Source organism: Macrotis lagotis, chromosome 1 (genome assembly GCF_037893015.1).
Source record: "Macrotis lagotis isolate mMagLag1 chromosome 1, bilby.v1.9.chrom.fasta, whole genome shotgun sequence".
NCBI classification, from domain to species: Eukaryota; Metazoa; Chordata; class Mammalia; order Peramelemorphia; family Peramelidae; genus Macrotis; species Macrotis lagotis.
In genome coordinates this window covers 413,668,704-413,691,493 of record NC_133658.1, presented here as the reverse complement: position 1 = coordinate 413,691,493, position 22,790 = coordinate 413,668,704, and the positions used below count along the sequence as shown (strand labels likewise).

At 36.3% G+C, this 22,790-nt stretch overlaps 1 protein-coding gene across 1 annotated transcript in view; it reads right to left on the bottom strand.

Annotated features, from left to right (window-relative positions):
• The window catches only part of SIL1 (SIL1 nucleotide exchange factor), a 330,856-nt gene that overhangs the window by 104,259 nt on the left and 203,807 nt on the right, over positions 1-22,790 (bottom strand). The window contains exon 7 of the mRNA XM_074212929.1: positions 17,937-18,128. Coding sequence (XP_074069030.1) covers positions 17,937-18,128 — 192 coding nt within the window. The remainder of the gene's footprint in view (positions 1-17,936; positions 18,129-22,790) is intronic.

Here is a 22,790-nt window from a genome sequence, read left to right as displayed (position 1 = left end):
CTGAATCTTGTCAAGAACTTTTTCAGCATCTATTGAGATAATCACATGATTTTTCTTAGGTTTCTTACTGATATAGTCAATTATGTTAACAGTTTTCTTAATGTTGAACCAACCCTGCATTCCTGGTACAAATCCTGCTTGGTCACAGTGTATTATCCTAGTGATAACTTGCTGTAATCACTTTGCTCATATTTTATTTAAAAATTTCACATCAATATTCATTAGGGAAATTGGTGTGTAATTTGTTCTCTCTCTTTTGATTCTTCCTAGTCAGGTATCAGCAACATGTTAGTGTCATAGAAAGAATTAGACAGAATTTCATCTTCACCTATTTTTTCAAATAATTTATATAGAATTAGAACCAATTGTTCCTTGAGTGTTTGATAGAATTCACTTGTGAATTCATCTGGCCTTGGAAATTTTTTCTTAGGGAGTTCATTGATGACTTGTTGAATTTCTTTTTCTGAGATAGGGTTATTTAAATATTAATTTCTTCTTCTTTTAACCTGGGAAATTTATATTTTTGTACATATTCATCCATTTCACTTAATCAAATTTATTGGCATACAGTTGGGCAAAATAGTTCCAAATTATACCTTTAAATTCTTCCTCAATGGTGATGAATTCACCTTTTTCATTTTTGATATTAGTAATTTGGTTTTCTTTTTTTAAATCAAATTAACCAAAATTTTATTGGTTTTTCATAATACCAACTCTTGGTTTTATTTATTAGTCAATAGTTTTCTTGCTTTAGATTTTATAAATTTCATCTTTAATTTTCTTAATTTCTAATATGGTATTTACCTGAAGATATTTAATTTGTACTTTTTCTAACTTTTTTAGTTGCATATTCAGTTCATTGATGTCCTCTATTTTATTCATGTAAGTATTTAGAGATATAAAACATCCCCTATTAACTGCTTTGGCTGTATCCCATAAGTTTTGGTATGTTGTCTCATTATTGTCATTGTCTTGGATGAAATCATTAATTCTATTAGTTGTTTAATCCACTCATTCTTTAAAATTAGGTTATTTAGTTTCCAATTAGTTTTAGGTCTTTCTTTCCATGGTCCTTTATTGCACGGATTTTTTTTTTTATTGCATCAAGGTCTGAAAAGGATGCATTCAATATTTCTACCTATCTGCATTTGATTATGAGATTATTATGCCCTAATACATGGTCAATGTTTGTGTAGGAAGCATATACTGCAGGAAAAAAAAGATACTCCTCAACTGAGTCGTGTGTGTGTTAATCAGACAGTAAGATTAAGGTGGTTCTCACCTCCTTCCTTCTTCTCCTCTACTGTAAGAGTTATTTTGTATCTCTTCATGTGATGTACTTTACCCCATTCAATCCCTTTTTCCCATCTCTTTACTATGCCCCCTTTTTAATGAAAAAATTTTTTTAAATCTTTCCATCAAAATCATGGACATATCAAGAGTTATATTCCCCAGGAGTTATGGGAATCTTCTTCTCAGGTAGAGATGTAACCAGTTTAAATCTTATTGGATAATAGTTTTTTCTTTTCCCCTGTTTACCTTTCATGTACCTCTTGAACCTCTTGTTTAAATACCAAATTTTCTGTTTAGCTCTGTTCTTTCCATTAGAAAAGATCGAAAGTCTCTATTTCATTAAATGTCCATCTTTAACCCTGAAAGAGAAGGCTCAAACTTCCAGTCAAGATGGAGGAGAGAAGTCAGATACTGTTTTAAGTTCTCCTGACTTTCCTGTAAGAACTAACATGAACCAAGCCTCTTAACTGATTTTGGAACCACAGAACCCAAAGAAGAACATCTACCAATAAGGTCTGTCATAGCGGAGCAGGGGTGAGCCAGGGACATAGAGCAGAGACTCAGTACAGGGGCAGAAGGTAGAATGATCTCAGAACAGCAGAGGAAGCAATTGCTGTGTGCATGGTGGGGCAGAAGAGCTCTAGCATGGTGGCCCAGACATCTAGCTGGCTACTCTGGAAAACCCATGCCTCAAGTCCTTTATTTTCATTAGAGTCCTCTTGTTTCCAGCTGAGTCCCATTCTCCCCCACTCCCCCATTCCTGGGGAAGAATGAGACTTTCTCCAGAACAGCCAGCCTGCCCCTGGTGTTTGCACCATGCCCTAAGGCTAAGGTATGGGCAGCAGATCTACCCCAGTGCAAATTGGAGATTAAATAGATTAACTATCTAGCCCAGGGGCTCAGTCCACACTGTTCCAGGACAGCCTAGATCCTGCCAACACTGCCCCTACCCCCCCAAACCCCCCCACCCCCACCCCAGGCCTAAGGAGTGTCACTAATCTCAGACAAGCTAGAGAAAGTTTCAGGTATCCCCTACAAGCTGACTCACTAAGTAACCCCTGAAGTAAGCAAAGCCTCAATGGATCTCAACACCTAAGATCTGTGAACCACCCCTCCCTCTGCACAAGTGTCAAGGGAAAGGATCCAAAATGAAGAAAGGCCAGCAAAAAAGGCGGTCCATCTTATACCTTAAAGATAAGAATACTAATTCAAGAAAGGCATAGAACTTCAGAGGAGAATATAAATTGGTCTCCAGCCTAGAAAGAATTCTTAGAAGAGATCAGAAAGGAGTTTAAAAATCAAATAGAAAAATTGGGAAAAGAAATGCAAGAGAAAATTAACATCTTACAAGAGAAGGCTCAATTCTGTTAGACAGTGAATTCTTTTTTTTTTTACATGGAGGCCATCTTTATTCACAGGCACATAGTTAAAACTAGTATTCAGATTAAATCATCAAAAGTTTGTCTGTCTCGAACAAAAAAAAGTGCTTCCTAAAACTGAGGTCCAAATGAATTTAGTCAATTAGCTCCTTTTTAAAAAATTGTGACGCTATATGTTTTCAATGAATAGGCATAAATTCTTTCCAATAATAATTTCTAATATTTAGATAAAATTTTAAGTACTTTACAAATATTGTATAATTTGATCCTTTTTTTAAAAGTTTTTTAGTTTTTGCAAGGCAATGGGGTTAAGTGGTTTGCCCAAGGCCACACAGCTAGGTAATTATTACGTGTCTGAAGTCAGATTTGAACTCAGGTACACCTGACTCCAGGGATGGTGTGCTATCCACTGCACCACCTAGCCGCCCCAATCCTCACAATAATCTTGAGAGGTAGAAGCTATTATTTTTACTTTACAGATAAGGAAACTGAGACAAGCAGAGACTGAGTGACATGCTAGGGTCAATAACATAGTAAATGCCTGAGGTTGGATTTGAACACAAATCTTCCCAAATCCAAACTGAATATTCTCATCACTATGCCTTTCCCTTAACTGCCTCTGCTTAGATGTTTTACCTCCCTTGCTTTCATTATTGGGTTCAATTTTGTATTTCCAACAAATGGCCTGAAAGTGAGGTTTTTTGTGTTCAACTTGGTTGTTATTTGAATGGAAAATTAACCAAAAACTTTATAAAATGCATTATTATAAAGGTTAGCCATTTGCTTTATTCCTTTTGGCTTTCTTTCCCTACTTGTTTCACATATTTTCCTAACTCTTGGTCAAGTTTTTTCCCTGGATTTTCAGCCTAATTATAGGTTATGTGAAAAGCTAAGCATAATAGCATTTGTCCTTGAGATAACTGAAAATTACCTAAATTTGAAATCTCAGAGAGTTTTAAACTAAAACTTCTATTTTATCCTTCTAACACTATTTTGAAATTATTTGCATCAAATAGAAAAATAGAAAAGCTACCTTCCCCCCCCCAAAAAAAGTTGTCTACCAGATGTCAAAGGTGTGAAGCAATTTTTAAAAGCTTCATCTTTCTTTTTCTTTACCCAGAAGCAGTGTGGATATTTCTTAAAATATATCAAGAATAAGCAAATTAAACCTAAAAAATAGATCTGACCCTCCCAATAATATTTTTTAAATTTTTAAAATTATTTATTTATTTATTCTTATTTTTGTACAAATGATGCTTTTCTATACATTGTTAAAATATTCTTGTTTAAGAGTAAGCATATTATCCCCTCCCCCCCCAAAAATAGACCTGCATGAGCAATAAAGAGAAAAAATTAAAATAATAATAATAATAATAATAATAATAATAATAATAATAATAATAATGGACAGAGAACCGGCCCTGGAGCCAGGAGCACACAAGCCCAAATCTGGCCCCAGGCACACAACAATCACCCAGTTGTGTGACCCTGGGCAAGCTACCCCAACCCCACTGCCCTGCAAAAAACAAAATAAAACAACAACAATAATAGTAGGGGCGGCCAAGTGGCACAGTGGACAGAGCACTAGTCCTGGAGCCAGGAGTACCTGGGTCCAAATCTGGCCTCAGACACCCAACAATCACCCAGCTGTGCGACCCCAGACTAGTCTGCAACCCTCAATAATAATAATAATAATAATAATAATAATAATAATAACAATAATAATAATGATGATGATGATGATGATAAAATGTGCTTCAGTCTGTGTTCCAACACCTCCAGCTCTGTCATGGGTGGATCACATTCTTTATGATAAGTCCATCAGAAAAGCTACTTCCATATTTTTTCTACCGTTGCCATTGCTGATCGCAACTCCCTCCATTGGTTCTTCCCCACTACCATATACTATATTTTCTCTCTCCTTTCACTCTGTCCCTCTTCTTAAATGTGCTGCAGGGAAGCTGAGTGGTGTAGCAGATAGATCCCTGGCCCTGGGGCCAAGAGGCTCTGAGCCCACATACCATCCCTTAGGCTCAGCATCCACCCAGCCCTATGATTCCCAGACAGGCCATCCAATCCCAGTTCCTTGCAAGAAGTAAAAAAAAAAATGTTATATCTGACCACTCACCCCCCATGGCCCACCCTCTCCTCCATCACTCACATCCCCCTCCATTCCCCCTGTCCCCTTTCTCTCCTTCTTACTCTAGATGTCTATACCCCATTGAGTATAAATATGCTATTTCCTCTCCTAGATACCTCTGATGAGAGTGAAGGTTCCCTCATTCCCCCTTGCCTTCCCCCCTTCCATATCATTGCAATAGCTCATTGTAATAAACAAAAAAATCTGATTATATGAAATAGCTTATTCCACCTCTTTCTCTTACTACCATTACATTTCCCTTTTAGCCATTGACTCCATTTTTACAATACATTATATCTTCAAATTCAGCTCTCTCCTGTGCTTCATCTATAAAAGCTCGTCAACCTGCTCTATTAAATGAGAAGGTTCATATGAGTATCATCAGTATCATTTTTCTATGCAGGAATAAATGTAGTTCATCATCATTAAATCCCTCATATTTTACCCTTCTCCTCCACTCTCTATGGTTCACCTGAGTCCTGTATTTGAAGATCAAACTTTCTGTTCAGCTCTGGCCATTTTAACAGGAACATTTGAAATTCCCCCTGGTTCACTGAAAGTCTACTTTTTTCCCTGGAAGAAGATACTCAATTTTGCTGGGTAGTTGATTCTCAGTTGCATTCCAAACTCTTTTGCCTTCTGGAATATTATACTCCAAGCCCTAAAAGCCTTTAATGTAGTTGCTGCTAAGTCCTGTGTGATCCTGACTGTAACTCCACGATATTTAAATTGTGTTCTTCTGGCTGCATGTAATATTTTCTCTTTGACTTGGGAGTTCTGGAACATGGCTATAATATTCCTAGAGGTTGTTTTTTTGGGGGGCTCTCTTTTGGGGGGAGATTGGTAGATTCTCTCAATTTCTATTTTGCCCTCTGCTTCTAGGATATCTGGGCAATTTTCCTGTAGGAATTCTTTAAAAATAATGTCAAGGCTCTTTTCCTGATCATGACTTCCAGATACCCCAATAATTTTTAAATTATCTTTCCTGAATCTGTTTTCCATATCAGTTGTTTTCAATGAGATGCTTCACATTTTCTTCTAATTTTTCATTCTTTTGGTTTTGAAGTATTATGTCTTGATTTCTCTTAAAGTCAGCAGCTTTCCTCACTTACACACTACATCTGAAGGATTTGTTTTCCTCAGAGAACTTTCTTATATCTTTTTCCATCTGGCCAATTCTGCTTTTTAAATCATTCTTCTCCTCAATAACTTTTTAAATTGTTTTATCCATTTGACCTATGCTCGTTTTTAACAAGTTATTTTCTTCAGCATTTTTTTTGGATCTCCTTGACTAAACTGTTGAATTCATTTTCATGTTTTTCCTGCATCTCTCATTTCTTTTCCCAATTTTTCTTCCATCTCCCTCACTTGATTTTCAAATTTTTTTTTGAGCTCTGTCATAACCTGAGCCCAATTTCCATTTTTCTTAGAGTCTTTAGATGCAGGAGCTTTTACTTCCTCATCTTCAGATTGAGTGTTTTGATCCTTCTTGGGATCATAGACAATGTATTTCTCAATGGTGTTCCTCTTTTTTCTCTGTTTATTCATTTCCACAGCCTGTGCCTGGTTTTGGGGTGCTTCCTGAGTTTTTGAATAATATTGGGACACCACCCTACAAGGATCTCAGTGTGAGGCTCTGTCTTCCCTCCTGGTCTGTGAATGACCACAAGCGCACCACTCTGCCATGGGGCTGAGGTGTGGGGGGGGTGGCTCTGCTGTTCAATGGTGGGGGGTTAGACTATGATCAGGATTTGAATGTGGTCAGAGCCCCAGAATCCTGTTCCAGGGACAGAGGACAGACCTCGGAAGTCTCTCTCCACTCCCCTACCTAGGTTGAACACTTAAACATGGGGGTTCCTGCTTACCAGCTCCAACTGCTTCTAGTTCCTGGATCTGGGCTGCCACAGCCATGCTGCTCACTGAGTGCCCTGAGGGCTGTGATTCAAGGACTCGCTCTGACAGAGTTTAGAGTCCTTATTTTATAAGTTTTGAGAGAGAGCACCTAAGAGAGACTCTTCTCCTGTCGTCATCTTGGCTCCCCCCCACCCCCAGTAAATTCTTGGTTGTAATCCAAGCTCCCTTGCTCTCTAGAATATTTTATTTCCAGGTCTTTCAATCCTTTAATGGTGATGCAGACAGGTTCTGTGTAATCTGGATAGTGTGGCACCTTGGTATTTGAATTGTTTCTTTCTGGTCACATGCAGGATTTTTCTCCTTGATCTGATATTTCTGGAGTTTGGTCACAAAATTCCTTGGCATTTTAATTTTGATATCAACAAGCATTATATTCAATGGGGAAAGGCTAGAGGCATTACCAATAAGATCAGGGGTGAAACAAGGGTGCCCATTATCACCACTACTATTCAATATTGTATTAGAAATGTTAGCATCAGCAATTAGAGAAGAAAAAGAAATTGAAGGAATTAGAATTGGGAAGGAAGAGACAAAACTCTCACTCTTTGCAGATGACATGATGGTCTACCTAGAGAATCCCAAGAAATCATCCAAAAAACTACTGGAAACAATTAGCAATTTTAGCAAAGTTGCAGGTTATAAAATAAACCCTCCTAAATCCTCAACTTTTCTATATATGTCTAGCAAGATACAGCAGGAAGAGCTAGAAAGAGAAATCCCATTCAAAGTAACCTCAGACAATATAAAATACTTGGGAGTCTATTTGCCAAGACAGACTCAGAATCTTTTTGAAAACAATTATAAAACACTTCTCACACAAATTAAAGCAGATTTAAATAACTGGGCAAATATCAACTGCTCATGGATAGGTAGAGCTAATATAATAATGACAATTCTAACAAAACTAAACTATCTATTTAGTGTCCTACCAATCAAAATTCCAAAAAATTACTTTAATGAGTTAGAAAAAATTGTTAACTAAGTTCATATGGAGAAATAAAAGGTCAAGAACTGCCAGGAGCTTAATGAAAAAAAAAGCGCAAAAAAAGGTAGCTTAGCCCTACCTGATCTAAAATTATATTATAAAGCATCAGTCATCAAAACTATTTGGTATTGGCTAAGAAATAGAGTGATGGACCAGTGGAATAGACTAGGTGTAAAAGGAGGAGATGATTATAGTAATCTGCTGTTTGATAAACCCAAAGAGTCCAGTCATTGGGAGAAAAACTCCCTCTTTGACAAAAACTGCTGGGATAATTTGAAGTTAGTATGGAAGAAACTTAGATTAGACCAACACTTCACACCCTTTACCAAGATAAGATCCAAATGGTTACAGGACTTAGACATAAAAAAACAATACTATAAGCAAATTAGAAGTTCAAGGACTAGTTTACCTGTCAGATCTATGGAAAGGGGAGCAGTTTATGACTAAGGAAGAGGTAGAGAACATCACCAAAAACCAATTAGATGATTTTGATTACATTAAATTAAAAAGCTTTTGCACAGATAAAAATAATGTACCCAAGATCAAAAGAAATGTAGTAAACTGGGAAACAATCTTTAAAACTAATGATTCTGACAAAGGACTCACTTCTAAAATATACAGAGAACTGAGGCATATTTTTAAAACAAAAAGCCATTCCCCAATTGACAAATGGTCAAAGGATATGCAAAGGCAATTTACAGATGAGGAGATCAAAGCAATCCATAGCCATATGAAATAATGCTCTAAATCATTATTAGAGAAATGCAAATTAAAGCTTCTCTGAGGTACCACCTCATACCTCTCAGATTGGCCAATATGACCAGGAAGGATAATGATCATTGTTGGAAGGGTTGTGGGAAATCTATTACACTGTTGGTGGAGCTGTGAACTCATTCAACCCTTCTGGAGAGCTATTTGGAACTATGCCCAAAGGGCAACAAAAATGTACATACCCTTTGACCCAGCAATACCACTACTGGGTCTATACCCTGAAGAGATGATAGGGTAAAAACATTACTTGTACAAAAATATTTATAGCAGCCCTGTTTGTGGTGGCAAAGAATTGGAAATCAAGTAAATGTCCTTCAATTGGGGAATGGTTTAGCAAACTGTTGTATATGTATGTCATGGAACACTATTGTTCTATTAGAAACCAGGAGGGACAGGATTTCAGGGAAGCCTGGAGGGATTTGCATGAACTGATGCTGAGTGAGATGAGCAGAACCAGAAAAACACCGTACACCCTAACAGCAACATGGGGGGTGATGATCAACCTTGAAGGATTCGCTCATTCCATCAGTGCAACAATCGGGGAACAATTTTGGGCTGTCTGCAAAGGAGAGTGCCATCTGTATCTAGATAAGGAGCTGTGGAGTTTGAACAAAGTTCAAGGACTATTCCCTTTAATTTAGAAAAAAACAGATATCTTTTTGTCTGATCTTGTTACCTCTTAGACTTCTCTTCTCTTCTTTAAGGATATGATTTCTCTCTCATCACACCCAATTTGGATCAAGGTACAACATGGAAACAAAGTAAAGACTGACAGATTGCTTTCTGTGGTGGGGGGGAGGGAAATAAGATTAGGGGGAAAATTGTAAAACGCAAATAATATGTTTAATAAAAATTAATTTAGAAAAAAGATAATAATTTTCTTCATTTACCTTTTGCAACTCCTTTTAGAATTGGTCAATTCTATTTTTGAAGGAGTTGTGATGCCTTTCCATCTGCCCAACTGTGTATTTTATAAGATGTTAATTTTCTCTTGTATATAGTTAATTTTCTCTTGTGTTTCTTTTCCTAATTTTTCCATTTGATTTTTAAACTCCTTTCTTATCTTTTCTAAGAAGTCTTTCTGGACTGGAGACGAATTCATATTCTCCTCTGAAGTGCCATCCCCCTCTATCTTTTTCTAAGCTAGTATATTTTTAATAGACATGCTTTGCGCTGGTCATTCTTCATTTTGGGCCCTTTCCTTAGGGTCTTGTGTTGGGGAAGGGGCTGGTTTGCAGACTTTCAGTGATGAGATCTCTAGAATCCTTGTTCAATGGGATTAGGAATTCCAGGGAGTTACTCAGTGGGCCTACCAGTAAGGAATGCTAGATGCTTTCTCTGGATTTTCTGTCCTCTAGACCTGGGGCTGGATTGCACAATCTGGGCAGGGCTCTCAGTCTAAAAAAGCCATAGGCTTTCTCCAATAATAAGCTTTAGGGAAAATCTGCTACCCATACCAGTGCCTTGGGGCTGTTTCTGTATTTGTGCTGGAGAAAGGCAGGCCCTCACACAGGAATAACAGGGGGCTCAGCTGGAAACACTGGGGTTCCTCTGCTGGAAACACAGGGGCTACCAGCTCAGGTCTTCCAGACCAATCCAGTTGGTCAGATAAATGTCTGGGCAGCTGTGCTGGAGCTCTCCTGTCTATTTATCATGCATATGCCAAAGGCTTCATGACAGGTCTTATTGAGAGGTGTTCCTCTTTGTAATTCTGTGGTTCTGTGGGTCCAAAAATCTGTTAAGAAGGCTTGATTCATGTTGACTCTGAGGGAAAGCCAGGGGAGTTTAAAACAGGCCTGGCTTCTCTCTGCCATCTTGATTGGAACTCTGGAAATTTTTCAACATTCTCTCACTTGCATATTTATAAGTTCTACACCTTTCTATCACTCCCCCTTCCCACTCCCCTGGCAAACAGTATGGTCAAAGTTTTACATGAACATTTCTGTTTAACATATTTATACATTAGTTATGTTGGATAAGAGTAATTCAAACTAAGGGAAAAGAAAGAAAACCATGAGATAGAAAGGAAAAACACTAGAGAAGTCTTAAAAAAGTGATCAGAGCATACGTTCAGATTCTGTCAGAATTTTTTGTTTTGTTTTTCTCCTCTGGATGTGGATGGCATTGTCCATAACAGGTCTCCCAGGTTATCCTTGATCTCTGAACTGCTGAGAGGAGCTCCATCCAATATAATTGATAGATTGTTACTGGTAATGTTTACAATATTCTCTTAGTTCTCCTTCCTTTGCTCAGCATTATTTCATGTAATTCTTTCCATGCTTCTTTAAGAAAAGTCCAACCACATATGGTTCCTTACGGAACAACAGTACTCTATAATATATGTATAGATATAGATATGGATATAGATGATGATGTCTAAATCAACGGACATCACCTAAATTTCAAATTCTTTGCCAATACAAAGAGCTACTAGAAATATTTTTGAACATGTTGGACTTTTCCTATTTTTTTTTATTTCTTTTGGATATTGGCTTAGTATTGGTATTGCTGTGTCAAAGGTCAAGAGTATGATCAATTTTACTGTTCTTTGGGCAAATTTCCAGGTTGATCTCCAGAATGGGTGGATCAGTTCACCACCCTAATCTATTCTTAATTCTCTAGTCTTTTCTACCTTTGTCATCTTCTTTTTCCTGCCCTCCAGGCTTTTCAATTCCTTTTATGTGCCACAAATTGGGAAGTAAGCTCCTTGAAAATAGAGATTGAATTTCCTTTTGCCTATATTTATATTCATCATGTTTTACCTGGTACATTATAGGTGCTTAATAAATAGTTGTTGAATTAACTTGCGAGAAAATTAAATAGAAGCAATATTAATAATAATAAATGATATAGTGTTTTAAGATTTGCAAAATGTTTCACATGCTATTTCATTTGATCCTACATCTACCCATGAGATAAGTACTCTTATTAATCTCATGGATAAAAACATATGAGAAAACTGAGGTTGAAAAAAGATGATTTGCCCAGAGTATCATAGGATTTTAATAGTAGAAAAACTAGGAACCAAAACTAAAGGTTTTCTATTACAGTTTTTAAAAAAATGTCTTTAGTCAACAATAAACCATGAGCCATGGAGGGAGTTTATTCACCCCTGAAGAATTCTCAATCCACAGTCATCATTTTCATCAGCCCAAGTGACTCTTTTCAACTGGGTTTCATTCCAGATGTTTGACTTTCTAGGTCACCATGTCTACTTTTGGTTAACAAAACTCTATAGCATTGGTGGCAATGTCCCAGAATAGAAAGCCAGACTCCAATACCCTCCAGTATCCTGCACAAAAAAGATGAGAAAATAGGTTTGCCTGAGGTCAGGAAGGTTATAAGTGGCACTGATAGGTGCACTATCTCCTCACTCCAAATGCTGCAATCTTTCCATTATACCCTTGCTTTTTTCCTTCAATGTCAAACAGTGTTATTTTCAGTCCTTTTAATCATGCTGATCATCCTTCTCTAGACATGATTTGATTCATCAGGGAGGGTCCTTAAGGAAGGAATACAATATTCTGGATATGGACTATCTATGGCAGAGTATAATGAAATATACATCAAGTCTAAAACCTCCATGACAAGTTTTACTTTCTGGTTACAGGACTGATAAAAATTATTTCTTTAATAATAAATTAACTGAACAATAACATCCAAATCCAAATTCCTCAGTCTTCAACCTGATTTACCCATCTGTTACAAATTATCACTTTTTTTTTCTTTTTTAGGTTTTTTTGCAAGGCAAATAGGGTTAAGTGGCTTTCCCAAGGCCACACAGCTAGGTAATTATTAAATGTCTGAGGCTGGATTTGAACCCAGGTACTCCTGACTCCAGGGCCAGTGCTTTATTCACTGCACCACCTAGTCACCCCTACAAATACCTCTTAACCACTTCTCACACTCCTTGAAAATCTCTCCTCTTTTGGTGACTCTGACAACTAATTTTCTATTATCCTGTTTCTCTTCCCTTTGATTAATCTCTTTGGCTGGCTCTTCTTTGCCTAGACCATAAATGCAGATACTGTCTTAATTTCCTCAGCTCTTTCCTTTCCCAACACTTCCACTTTTTGCAATTTAATACTGCCTAAGACTTCCAATTCATCCATGGGGCTGGCCAACTGTCTTCCTATCTCTAGTCACAGACTGTCAACTTCAACTGGCTAGTGGACTTCACTGTATCTGTAAATTAAAGACCTCCCCTCCCCCTTGGTTCCCTATAGAATCTTTTTCTTTTTTTTTTTAAATTTATTTAAGGCACTAAGGTTAAGTGATTTGCCCAAAGTAATATAGCTAGGCAATTATTAAGAGTCTGAGGCTACATTTGAACTCAGGTCCTCCTGTCTCCAGAGCCAGTGCTCTATCCACTGCACCACCTAGCTGCCCCTCCCTGTGGAATTTTGAAGGATTTGTAAAGTATCTATGTTTGTCTGATTGTAAGGAGTTCCTCTGAAACCAATTCTGCTGAGAGTCAAACAGATATTTTTGTATCTGTCAGTGACCTTTAAACTCTCTCTAGGCCATCCAACCCAAAGCAGAGGACTAAAAAAGGCAACAAAATGACAATCAATAGTGAAACCCTTCTTAATCTATTCTCCTTCCAGTTCTCCTATCCTTAGATTAAACTCTACATTATGCACCTAGTTCAGCAATAAGGATTATAAGGTTTATCATGTAACTGTCTTTTCTAGAGAAATTTAATTTTCTTTTGGCTTTTCTAATGAGACTCATTGGCCCGCACTCTTCCTTTCAGTGTATTTTTTTGAGTTTCCTGACATAAAAGAAAGCTTAAATCCACAGAGTTGCATCCTGGGAAAGATGGGTATTGTTGGGAGTAGGACATATCTGTCTAATGCTTTAAGATTAGTAAAAGTGTGTTACTTACATAATCTCATATAATCCTTTTTAACTCCCCTAAATAAATTTAAATTTCTGGCAGTCTATCTGAGCTGGCACCTTTCTTTTAAACTAACAACAACAACCACCGCCACCACCACTTCCAGGTGAGGGTCTATCTCAGAAAGGATAATCAACTTTATTAATGACTAACAAATTCAAAAATGCTCACATTTGTATACAGCTCATTTTTATCCTCAAATTAACCCTGTGAAAGAGGGTGGAACAGGGATTATTCTGTTCCTTTCAAATACATAGAAAATAATCCTGAACGTTATGTTTTTCCAGAATATACATTTGGAAAAAGCAAAACTAAACTCCTTGCTCATTACTACTCTCCTTTTTTTTTTTTAAAAAAAAACAGCAAAAAAGTAAAAGATAGAGTGATATTAGACAAGCAAAGAGAAAACTATAGTCAGAGGAAAGGATAATTTCATCATTCAAAAGTTAAAGGAAACAGCCAGGTGCCTGTTAACCTGGACCAGAGCCTGGGCAAGGAAGAACTGAATGATGAACTGAATGCCAAAGTAGAAACTATGGTAACCTTGGAAATTAAAATGGCCACTCACTCCATCTTAGAGCTAATAATTAGAACAAAGAGGAAATTCAGTCAGCCTGATGTATATCTTCATTTTCAATGGAGAGATTTCAAAGGGATCAAGCCATGATCTTTTTAGAAGAATAAGTAGAATTATATAGACAGCTACTAAAAATGAAATTCTAAAGACAGAAACCAAAACAATTTTAGAGAAGATGTAAAGGCCTCAAGGAATTCAAGTAAACATAAAGGGAATTTCATGACCAGCTTAAAATTACAAATATTTATAACCTTTGACCTGGGCGATACCATTACTAAGCCTACAGTCCAAGGAGGTAAAATGACAGACAGAAATATCCCATATACACCAATATCATAGGAGACTACTTTATAAAAGTTAAAAATGGAAAACAAAACAGTTTCCAAACAACAGTAAAAAAACAGCTCAAATCATAGTATGCAAATATGCACACATAAAAATGTAAATATGAGGAATTCAGAGAAACAATGAAACACTTGTTTGAAATGATGGAAAATGTAGAAAGATGAAACAAGAACAATATGTAAAAGTACTATGAAAATGAAAATGTCAAAAGAAACAATAATAAATTATAAAATTCAGATTACACAATATCTGATCTTAGTTCCAGAAAAATAATGATTAAATACTCTTCTCCCTCCTTTCCACAGAGGGGTATTTTTTTCCCACATGAGGCCAGTTTTCACGGTTTTGTTAGTTTTCATTTCTTTGTTACAAAAGAATGGTCTCTGAGAAGGGGTGGTTAGTGGAAAATGATACAGATGTAAAAACAAATGAAAAAGAAAAAGTAAGACATTTTTCTTAAAAGATTTTATAGTTATGGCAAACGTGTGCTACAATATAATAAAATAGCACTCTACTTAGCCTTCTATCCCTCGACCTCTAAAAAGGCAAGCATAAAAGACAAAATAGCAGTTTGACTGAAAAAAATACAAGGAGTAGGAAAGGCTGTAAGAATAATATGAAGCAAAGCTATTACATAATAGTTAGATGTTCACAGACCAGAAAAGAGTTTTCTCAAGAAAACAATTAAATAAAAAACTACTCCAAATTACAAGGCTGTTGTTGAGTCATTTTTCAAGCATGTACAATACTTTATGATCTTACTGGGAGGTTTTTTTGGGCAATGATATAGGAATGGCTTGCCATTTTTTTCTCTGACTCATTTGACAGATGAGGAAACTGAGGCAAATAGGTTTAAGGACTTGCCCAGGGTCACACAGTAAGTGGTCTGAGGCCAGATTTGAACACAGGAAGGTAAGACTCCCTGACTCCAGGTCTGGCATTCCACCTTCTATACCACTTAACTTCCCCAGCAGGAACAATAACAATTAAATTAAGGCAAAGTGGAGCTTAGAAATAGTCAATATGGTAAGAACTCAGGCACATTTAAGAGAAAGGAAGTTGTGAATTAGACTGGTCTAAGCTTTGTGAAAAACTGTTTGAAATCATATCAGAAGATACTCAAACTATTTATAGAGTTTTTGCACCAGTAATCCCACAAACTATAAAATGTCCAAATAAAATCAATGAGAGAAACAAAATTCCATACATATTAAAATCTATTTTACTTTTTTGGTGGGGTAAGGCAATTAGGTTAAGTGACTTGCCTGAGGTCACACAGCTGGGTAATTATTAAGTATCTGAGGTCAAATTTGAATTCAGGACTTCCTGATTCCAGGATTGGTGCTCTATCAACTGTGCCACCTAGCTGCCCCAAAATCTATTTTCACAGCATTTTTTTGTAGTAGCCAAAAATTGGAAATAAGATACTGTCAGACTGAGAAATAGCCAAGTGGCATAATAGTCAGATAAAGTAAATATTCCACCAAACTGATGCTTTTAAAACTCTATGCTGGAAGTCAAACAGAAATATCAATGCCCTCTGAAACCCTTCTTAACCAAGGACTTCTACCCTGACAATAGATTGAATTATAGGGTCCTCTTCAATCTCTGTTTGGTCTTCTCTGGGAAAATAGTCATGATAATAATATGTGGAATGAATGTTAGGAATTCAGAGAAACATGGCAAAACTTTTATGAATGAAGGTAGAGCAAAGAAAGTAGAAATAGTAGAAGTTTATGTCATTAACAAGTATTTATCAAACATCTACCTTATGCCAGGAACTCTTATAGGTATTTAGGATACAAATATAATTCCAAATTAAGGGGAGCTTATGTTCTAAAAGGTAAGCAACTAGATATGTATTCAAAATGAACAAAAAGCAAATAAATATAAATGAATACAAAGAAATTGGGCAAGAGGGGAATTGGTGCAGAAAGTGGTCCTTGGGTTATACCTTGAAGGGAAAGAAGAATTCTAGGAAGAGAAGGAAGAGGAGAGAATGAAGTAAATTATAGGTTTAGAGAAGAGCCTGCACACATAAAAATTCAGGAGTAAGAGAGAGAATACGCTGGATCTCCAGAGTGGGAAGAAAAGTAACATACAATGAAGTCATAAAGTCAGGTTGGGAAAAGGTTATAAAGGATTATAAAAGGTAAACAAATATTATAATACTTAAACTTACTGAATAGGTGAGTAAAAATAATCATACCTATGCTTAATTAAAATCACACTGGTGTCCAGAGGGAGAATAGGTTGACTCATGAGTGGAAGATCAATAAGAAGGCTACTAAGATAATCAAGGCAGAAGCTTTAGGAGCAGAAAGGAGTCAAATGCAAATATGGCAAGAAATAAGACACTTGAGGCAAGGAAGAGCGAGGAGTGAAGGAAAACAAAATTATAAATCTGGGTAACTGGGAACAATCATAATGCCTTCTATAGGAATATAGTTATCCTTTCCATATTATGACTTTCCTATTGCAGTTCTGATATATTATGTATGGGCATAAGAAATTAAGTGGGAATTTTGAGAGACTTTTGTGGAAGCTGCAACAATACAGGAAAAAGTTTAGGAACTCAGAAATGCCTAATACATACACACACATATATATATATATATATATATATATATATATATATATATATATATATATATATATATATATATATATAACTGTATAATACTAACATATTTTATCTAGTGCAAAGGAAGGGACAAAAAATTTTACAAGGATTTTTCAGACTGTGGAGGCACCACAACTCAGGATGGAAGGGATATTTGCAGTAAAGTTTGGAAGGGGGTGGGTTCTGTTTTGATCATTTTGGGTTTGAGATATCTCTGGGATATATATCTTATCCTATCTATCTATCTATCTATCTATTCAAATGTCCACCAAACTCTAATTAAGCACAGTGATCAATTCAGTTTCCAAAAGAACAGATGAAGCAATCCACTTCCTTCTCTTGATAGACTGCATGTACCTAATATCAAAAGAACTGTCAGACAGTTACATTGTCAATCAGTGTGATATTTGTTACAGGGAGTGTTCAGTGGCAAGAGATGGAAGGTGAATGTTATAAAGGACAGCCTAGGAAACGGAGATATTTGAAGACCAATTAAACAAATGATAAGCACATGAACTAAGATAGTGGTGTGCCAGATATTTCAAAGACAGATAACATCAAGATCTGGTGAGGGACTGGTTAAAGGAAGGGTAATTAAAGATGAGTAGAAAATGCCTTCAAATTTTATTTAATTATCTCAGGGAAATTGTTTGTTTCTTTTTTTTTTTTGAATATTTTTTCCAACTAATTCATCTTTTAAATAAATATTAAGTTCCAAATGCTATCCTTCCCTTCTCTCCTTTCTGAGATAGAAAGCATTTTGATATATGAGTTATACTTGTTCAAATAAATTTTTGATTGGGATCACACATCCTCTTTCCCCTTGGCCAGCTATTCATATACCCCATGACAGTCCCAATGGCAAGGAGGCAACATTTGAAAACACAAATGCTTTGGCTCTGACCTTTCTAAGTAAAAACATGCTGTACATTGAAGGGCAGTAATGACACAAGCCTAGTCAGGATGGACTGAAGAATCAACCTCAGAGGTTAGTACATTGTTTCCTCACCTGATGGACATAATATTCCAGGTCATACAGAGCCATTATCTTCTCTTCCAGAGTGGTGCTGGAGCTGTTGAACTGGTTGATGAGTCGAACCATAATCTGGAGATCACTCTCAATGACAACATTCAAGGCTTCAAAGTCCTTCTTTAGATCTTCAATAGGGCGAAAACGTTTCCTGACATCTTCCTGCTGAGCCTAGGGGAAAAATATATGGACACACAAAAGATGAAGAAGTGTTGTTTCAAGCTCATCAATCTCCAAGGGGTCCTGTGTATTGGGTGAAAGAATGAGAAAGAGTGCAAAAGCATGAGGAAAGGTTATGAGAGGAGATGGATGAGGGTGGGTGGAGAAAGGGGTAGAAGTGGAAGAGAATATGGGAGTCAAGGTATATGTATTTTAAAGTTCAGATTTAACAGTAGGTCACTTTATAGTTAATAAAATACTTGCTCAGGTAAAAGAAAAAGTCAATGGCTGTATAAGTAAAATGACCAAGTTTGACCCCAGAAAGAGCTGAGAAAATGCACATTCATTCAGGGGCAGTGGGGAATAGGTGTCAAATACTGAATTTACAGTCAACTACAATCACTATGTTGATTACATTTACCAAACTGCTTTTTATCCACTTTCTTTTTTAATCCATTAAAAGAGATGGTTCTCTTGATAGGGGAGGAGGGATATATTTGGAAACAGATGTGACATTTTTAAAAAGGTATAAATTATCTTGTCAAGTATTTCCTTCACAACAACCTTTGATGCCCAAGAGGTTTAGGACCTGTCTGAATTTCTAAAAAAAATGTTTATATTATGTCCAGGCAAAAGGATCCCAGGAACCAACCTTCAGACACTTAAGACATTTAGAAGAACTTCAAAAAAGGTCCTCTGGTTTGTATATTCAAAAGGAAGCAACAATGTCCCTATGTAAGTTTTCTGGAGCAGAGAATGGAACTTCCCATTCCTACAGTTCCCTATATATGATTCTAAGAGTGAATGGATAATAATATCTGGGACAGGGAGTTAGCATGTTGGGTTCTTCCTAAGGCTTTGGGGATGCCAGTAGCCAAGAAAACCTGAACTTCAATTTCTACTCCATATCTGTGTTTCCATCTGACAAAAGTTTTTATAGGAACCTGGGAAAGAAAAACTGTAGGAAGAGACAGCTGTCAAGAGTGGGAACAATTTACTGATGAAAATTAAATCACTGTCATTACTGTCACAGGTGTACAATTTGGATGACTGTTTGAAATGGCTAAATTACTGCATGTACTGTACTCAAATCCCTAACTATCTACACTCACCTCTCCCTGTATATGTACACAAAGTATTTCTGAGATCAAGTTATGCTGTTAGAAGGAAAAAGGCCTTTAATTGAATATTTCAAATATGAGATGATCCTTAATTTTCATTCCAATTCCATTTCAATTGCAGAAGATAGTGTCCACAAACTCTGAAAGGATATATAGGTTTTGTCTAAAATAACAGGGTCTCAATCATCCAAGAAAAATTAAAAAGCACAGTTATTTATAAAATCATGATGACAAGAAGCAATCAGCTACAAATTGTTCATCTCTTACCTATGGACTTTTCTCTCACCCACTATAAGCACCCCCTACAACAGGAAACAAAGAAAATGAAAGATCCAATCTATCTACAAAAAAACTGACTCTGCACAGTTCCATAGTTTTGTTTCCTGGGCCCAAATAGGGAGATAGTGCCATAGCATCCAGCCCTAAGGATTGGTAAATCACTTCTTCTTTCTGAGTCAGCTAAGTAGCACAGTAGATTAGAACATTCATTAGGGCTGAAGGCAAGAATATCTGAGTTCAAATTCAGTCTGATACACTTAAAATGTTTGACCCCAGACAAGTCACTTAAGTTCTGTCTGTCATCTGTCAAATCGAGATAATAATAGTATCTACAGGGACTAGAACATGGCAAGCACTTCCCCCTTCTATATCCCATTTTCTCTAAAGTAAGGGACTATTCTCTAAATTATAAAGCTTTAGGTTTCTATGCATCAGTTCTGAGAAACAAAGTAAAGATTAGAATTCCAATCCTGATGCCACAAGAATCTAGGGAATAGTTAGCATAATCTACCTCCCCGACCAGTAGAAATCACTGTTTTCTTTTTCTCAGAGCAAAGCAAACAGATCCTGATGCTCAATAATTAAAGAAAAAGGAAATGAGACCTTGCTCAGCACAAACCTGGGAAATAGTGATCAGTGGAAATAAAATGGGGAAAAAGAAACCAAATGGAAAAGATCTTATGTTTTAGGAGTTATCTTCAATTTTTTTGTCTTTAAAAAATAGTTTTAAGCTTCTTGATAAACACTAAAACATCTCAACTTGAACAGAATATATGAGGTAACCAAGGGAGAAGCTGTTCCCAAGGAAAAAAATATTTGGATGCTGGAAAGGAGGCAATAGGTTGGCAAATTCTTGATTTACAAGAAAGGGCTAAATCTGGTACAATTCAGTAATTTTCTCAACTGCTGGGGAATGAATTATGGAAAGGAAGGGAGTCTGAGACATACGATCAAGTCCAACCCTTTGGCTTGTTGGGGTCAACCTGAGGGCCCTCAGGATATTCTGGGGTCTTTCTCAGCACTGACAGTCTTTCTTTCACTAGATGCACAATTTGCCTGTTCACGTTATTGCTACTATGTGAGATTCAGAGGTTTCCTTATTCTTTTTGTCCCATCTATCTCTTCCCTCTAATGCTGTCACTCCCTAAGTTTCCTTGTCTGGCTTTAAGAAGCTTTTCTGAGGATATAAAGGCTGAAGGTAACCTGAACTTTATATAAACATGGGACTTTAAGCTCACATGAAGCAGTTTATTACCTACCTGGCTGTATGACTTTAAAAGTATAACTTATCTCACCTCTAAGCCTCAGTTTCCAGTCATATAATGAGAAGCTGGCTTATGCCCTAAATCAAAATACAGGAATGTTATGAAGGTACCATTATTCAAAAACTTTCTAAGACATAAACTTTATTTTTTGCTAACTTGGCATTAAGTATTACAAAAATTATATAAATTATTCTGTAATTATTATTTGTTGACTTGTTTTGCTTGATTAGACCTGCGATTTCATCAGCATTAAAGGTTCTCCTTCTTTGAGAATTGTCCAGGACATTGAGAGATTAAGTGACTTACCCAGAGTCACAAAGCCAATATATGTCCCAATTCTCAGGCCAACTGCCTATTCAATAGAACAAACCAACTCATTTCTTATTGCTATTGATGTTCTTAATGGTGAGGGTGGTAACAGTGGGAGGAGAAGCAGCCCATGATACATACAAAGGCTTTGAGAGAATGGTGAGAACCTTGCTATTAAAATAAAACCAAAAGGAGCTTCAATGAAATCCTGTGTGGAAAATACATACCTTATCTTCCTTTTCAGTCCCTACACCCTCCTTGAATTTTTCAAGAGCACTCTTGAGATCTTGAGTTGTGAAGCCATGTGTCTTGAGGTCCAATCTAAGAAAATACAACCCCAAAATTAGTCAGAAGGGACCATTTCCCCATGGAAAGCTACTTATCACACCCAAGGGTTCCAAAGCAAGGAGGAGGGGAAGAGAGCCAAGGGACTAGTTCCATCTTGGAGACATCCAGGGTACACTTTACATTATGTTTACATTATGTTCTATTGCAATCAAGATGATCAGCTATAGTCACTGAGCACAAAGGGAGCCATATATATATATATATATATATATATATATATATATATATATATATATATATATATATATATACACACACATATATACATATATACACCTTATAAAGGTATTAGGTGCTATTTAAATTAGTCCATAGTTATTATTTATGAATAGAACAGACTAGTGACCTCTTAATGGCAAATATTATACTGTTTAACAACTGACTTTGATGTCAACTTCCAAATGGTTTTGTGACATTTTGTTTCCCTTTTTATTTGTCAAGTTCATATTCTCAATTGCTAAAAGGTCCACTCCTAAAAAATAGAGCTCACTAAAAAATGTGATAAGCAATCATGTGCACAAGAATGGATCTTGATTTCCAGAGATTTGGGAATAAAAAAAAAGCAAATTCAAACCAGATTTAACCCAGAAGAATTTAATAGTTTTTTCAACATTTTATTATTTTAAAAGATATATTCATCGATACATATTAAGTTTTGATGGTTCTTTTTTTTCTCAAGAAATTTATATTCTAATGGGGTGAGACAACACATGCAAATCAATTACATCAGCTGCTTCTTGTACATTCTACTGGTTGGAATTGAAAATGTAGTTTAAAAGCTTTAATTCTTTTACAAGCTACTGGAACCCCATCACTTTCACTCATGGAACCCTGCCATGAAATAAATGAGATAGGGTCATCCAAAAGGAGTCATAGGGGCAGCTAGGATAGAGCATTGGCCCTGGAGTCAGTAGGAGCTAAATTCAAATCCAGCTTCAAACAATTAAGTATTAAACAGCTGTGTGACCTTAGGCAAGTCACTTAACCCCATTGTCCAAATTGTTTACAAGAAACACATTTAAAGCAGAGAGATACATAGAGAGTAAAGGTTAAAGACTAAAACAGAATATATTATGCTTCAGCTGAAATGAAAATAGCAGTGATAATAATCCATATCTGAGACAAAGAAAATGCAAAAAACTGATCTCATCAAAAGGGATAAAGGGAAACTACATCTACCTAAAATGTACCATAGACAATGAAGTAATTTAAATACTAAACATGTATGCACAAAGTGGTATCCTATCCAAATTTTTAGAGAATAAGCTAAAATGACTTACAGGAAGACTGAGACAGCACAACTATAGTGGTGAGGAAACCTCAATCTCCTTCTCTCAGAATTAGATAAATCT